At 44.5% G+C, this 4,615-nt stretch overlaps 1 protein-coding gene across 1 annotated transcript in view; it reads left to right on the forward strand.

Moving 5' to 3' along the window:
* Positions 1–2,811, forward strand: part of LOC110295425 (lysophosphatidylcholine acyltransferase 2B) — a 4,325-nt gene extending 1,514 nt beyond the window's left edge. The window contains exon 2 of the mRNA XM_021163934.1: positions 465–2,811. Within this exon, the coding sequence (XP_021019593.1) occupies positions 584–2,134 (1,551 nt within the window). The 5' untranslated portion in view covers positions 465–583 and the 3' untranslated portion in view covers positions 2,135–2,811. The remainder of the gene's footprint in view (positions 1–464) is intronic.
* Positions 2,812–4,615: the final 1,804 nt, after the last annotated feature.

Genomic DNA, 4,615 nt, shown 5'->3' on the forward strand with positions numbered 1-4,615 from the left:
GCCTAGGAATTTCATAAATTCATTCTTTTTAATAGCTGAGTAGTACTCCATTGTGTAAATGTACCACATTTTCTGTATCCATTCCTCTGTTGAGGGGCAACTGGGTTCTTTCCAGCTTCTGGCTATTATAAATAAGTTCTTAAGGTGCCCTTTCTTACATGTCCTGGCATAAAGAGAATGAAGTCAGCAAAGAAATAAATCTGTATGGACAGCAGACGAAGTTCATGAGTTAGCTCTCACTGCAGCCCACAGCAAATTTTACTGGCATTGCCACTTAAGTTTGAAAGTTGCAATTCCATTCAAATTAATATTTCCTTAGAAGTACATAGGAGTAATCTAATATCAGAAATTGTTATGTGAAAATTTACTAACCATATATATATGACCAAAACTAACAGCACACCGTGATTGTTCTCTTGATGAGATTCTAATTCTCCTGTGGATTTCCCCCCCTAATTTTAAAGGTAGTGCATCGTTTCCTATTAACCAACAATTAGCTGTAAGGGCGCTAATTACATGCAAACACGGAAATAGCCCTTGGATGTGGAGAAAGGAATAGCCATAACGTTGAGAAGCAGGCTTCATGGCTCATCAGAACCAGCACCAAGATACCATAGACTCCACAGAGGTGGAGGTGTGGGACAGCAGGACTGCGCAGGAGGTGAACAAGTCCTTATATCCTCCGGCAGTGGACAGTCCCTTCACTCTCAACACTCACCTGAGTGCTTGGCGCTGGGCTTGCACCATCATCCTGGGGACTGTGCTGGTACCCGTGCGGGTGTCCTGCATTGTCTTCCTCCTCATCCTTCTCTGGCCAGTGGCCGTACTCTCCGCCATTAACTTGCCTACTCAACCTACCAAACCCATAAGGAGATGGAGGAAACATCTGATAAAGTTGGCCCTGGTATTCTTGTTTCGTTTGGGGTTCTTTTTTGCTGGGTTCCTGGTTAAGGTCAAAGGGAAAAAGGCTACCAGAGAGGAGGCCCCCATCTTTGTCTCCGCACCACACTCCACCTTCTTTGATGCAATCGCCGTTGTTGTGGCGGGGCTCCCTTCGGTGGTCTCTGAAAGTAAGCTTGTGAGGGTCCCATTGGCTGGGAAGTGCATCCTGGTAACTCAGCCTGTGCTTGTGAAACGAGAAGACCCGAATTCTAGAAAGACTACCCGGAATGAAATCCTCAGACGAGTGAAATCTAAAATGAAGTGGCCGCAGATTCTGATTTTTCCGGAAGGATTGTGCACCAACCGCTCCTGTCTCGTCACTTTTAAACTAGGAGCCTTCTCCCCAGGTGTCCCTGTGCAACCAGTGCTGCTTAGGTACCCCAACACCCTGGACACAGTGACCTGGACTTGGAATGGGTTCTCAGGCTTCCAGGTATGTATGCTTACTCTGAGTCAGCTCTTCACTAGAGTGGAAGTCGAGTTCATGCCTGTTTATATCCCAAGTGAAGAAGAAAAGAAAGACCCCATCCTTTTTGCCAACACAGTCCGAATCAAGATGGCAAACGCTTTGAAGCTGCCTGTAACCGATCACAGCTTGGAAGACTGTAAACTAATGATATCTGCAGGTGCCCTTCAACTACCCATGGAAGCTGGCTTGGTGGAATTTACAAAAATCAGTCAGAAATTGAAATTAGATTGGGACAACATCCACAAGCACTTGGACCAATACGCTTCGTTTGCGGTCTCCTCAAAAGGAGGCAAGATTGGAATTGAAGCGTTCTCACGTTATTTAAAACTCCCAATTTCAGAGCCCTTGAGACAGCTTTTCTCTCTCTTTGACAGGAATCAGGATGGCACCATAGACTTCCGAGAGTATGTGATAGGCCTAACTGTCCTGTGCAACCCATCCAACACGGAGAAGATTCTGCAAATGTCATTTAAACTTTTTGATCTTGATGAGGATGGTTATGTAACAGAATGGGAGTTGACAACTATGCTTCGGGCAGCTTTCGGAGTGCCAGACCTAGATGTTTCCACACTCTTCCAGCAGATGGCTGGCAAGGATTCAGATCAGGTTTCATACAGAACTTTTCGGAGGTTTGCCCTGAAGCATCCAGCATATGCCAAATTATTTCATTCATACATAGACCTCCAGGCAGCCTATATATACTCATTACCAGGAGAAGTATAAACATTTCCCTAATATTAAGATGTTCAAGGCATCCTTGGGAACAGGAAAATAACTTTCAGGTGGAAATGATGAACTAAATAAAAATTATCCTTTGAGGAAAAACTCAGTGATTTTTATTCTAAGTAACATGGATACTGTCTTGGAAAAAGCAACTTGGGTAAGGGCTTCCATCTTTGAGGAAAGCCAGGCCAAGCACTCAAGCAGAAGTAGAGATGGGGACCATGGAGGGGTGCTGCTTACTGGCTTGCTTCCCGTGGCTCACTCAGCATACTTATACAACCTAGGACCATTTGCCCAGGGAAGGCACCATTCACTGTGAGCTAAGCCCTCTCACATCAGTATTCAAGAAAATGTACCACTGACTTGTCCACAGGCTGGTCTGACGGAGACAATTCTTCAGTTGTGGTCCTTTCTTCTCAAATGGCCCTAGCTTGTGTCATGTTGACAAAAACTAACACAGATATTATATTTAAAATATGCTTGAGGAATTATAATGCCTTTTTTCCCTTAAGATAATGTTCATTGGGCACAATGGCATATGCCTGGAGTCCCATACACCCAGAAAATAAGAAGCAGAAACAAGGCTTTACAACCAAGCAAACAGACTTAGACTTAAAAAGATTTACAGCTTGTGTTGGGGTTTTCCTTTTCATTGGTAATAAATTGTCCTCAAGCTCCTGTTTTCATTCGTAAATTATTTTAACATGAAATTAAGAACTCCAAGAAGGGGACCCTGATTTTCCAGGTATTATACAATGGCTCTCTACTGGGACCCCCTAGGATTTCTGACAACATTTCTTTCTTGCTTTTTAATTCTTTCGTTGAGAGAAAACATCTAAAGAAGGCATCAAAAGGATTCTATATTATATGATAGAGACACGTGCTCAACCATGCTTGGTCCTGCACTACTCACAATAGCTAGGAAGTGGAATGAATCTATATGTCCATCATAGAGAGAATGGATGGGTATCCAGGAGGAGGGAAGCCTGTGAGCTGCAATAGCCTGGAAACTAGCACAGTGCAGGAAGAGGGGTTGTGGTGGATGAGTAGGACTCGGAGGCTAATATGGACACTGACATTTATACCAGGTGCTTGTGAATAGGGAACTGTAGGAGTCCTGATGCTAGCATGGATTTTGATCTGCTGATAGGGATCCCACAGATGTAGGTCAATAGAGAACTATATGTATCACTTCTACCAGAGGCAATGGAAATGACTCCTTTTTGGCTTACAAGGAATCTAGTTCACAACTTCCTGAGAAATATTTCATCTAAGTGACAGAAATATTTCTACAATCCAGCTTGAGCTGAGCTTAGACTCAATTTTGGGCCAAGCCAGGGGCCTGACCTTATGGGGTGTTTTAGGGTACCCTTTGAACCTGACAATACATAATGGAAATTTACTTAGCTGTAAAGAAAAAAAAATGTAATGATGTAATTTGCATGTAAATGCATGGAATTGGGAAAATATATATGGAGGTAACTTGGGTGCAGAAGTAAGAACATTTTATAAATGGATGGCATGGCATGGTTAAGGGGAAGGTTTTTATTACAGAAATGTGGGAGAGAACAGCTAGAGGCATCTGGAAGAGTCTAGAGCAGGGGGGGGGGCTGAACATGATCAGCAGACTGAAACTGGGCTTTAGAGAAGCAGGAACAGCAGAGATAGATAGATAGATAGATGACTGAGATAGATAGATAGATGATAGATAGATAGATAGATAGATAGATAGATAGATAGATAGGAAGGAGAGTAGAGGGAAGGAAGTAGGAAAGAAGAGGGTGGGGGAAAGCAGGGGTGGGGTGGGGGGAGAGCATAGCCAAAATAGCAGGATTAGAAAGAGAACAGGGTAAGCCCATGAGCTAGAGATGAAAGGAAATAAAACTTGAGACCTGTGATGCATATAATTTATGTCAAATAGCCCAAAGAGTTGTTTGTGAGCTTTGAAACCTGGGGCTGAGAACATAGCAGAAGAGGCCAGGACATGCCCGGGCAGGCCCGTCGTGGTTACATGTCCTGACTGGCCTGGTGCCTCCCTATCTCCCGCCCTTCTGACAGTCTGTTGATGTTTAAATGGACCAATCATGTGAAACCGCGCCAATTCCTCCCCCAGCCCCACCCCTTTTCTATAAAAGTCCCTAGCTTCCAAGCCTCAGGGTCGAAACCAATGTCTCCTGGGTGAGATAAGTTTAGACCCGGAGCTCCGCCATTATGGCTCCACCATGTGGTCTACTCTTCTGTCTCCTGTGGGAGATATGTGTCCGCCCGGAGCTCTGTCATTAAACTACCTCATGCTTTTACATCGAGACGACCGTCTGTTCGTGATTCTTGGGTGCACGCCGAATCGAGAATTGAGTGGGGGTTTCCCCACTAGGTTCTTTCAGAGACATTTAATGTTGTGGAGGAGGTAAGAAGGGCAGCATGCTGACACTGAAAGACCCACAACGTGAGGACTCCCCCACGTTCTGACTCAGGAGAGGC

Source organism: Mus caroli, chromosome 5, assembly GCF_900094665.2.
Source record: "Mus caroli chromosome 5, CAROLI_EIJ_v1.1, whole genome shotgun sequence".
Lineage (NCBI taxonomy): Eukaryota > Metazoa > Chordata > Mammalia > Rodentia > Muridae > Mus > Mus caroli.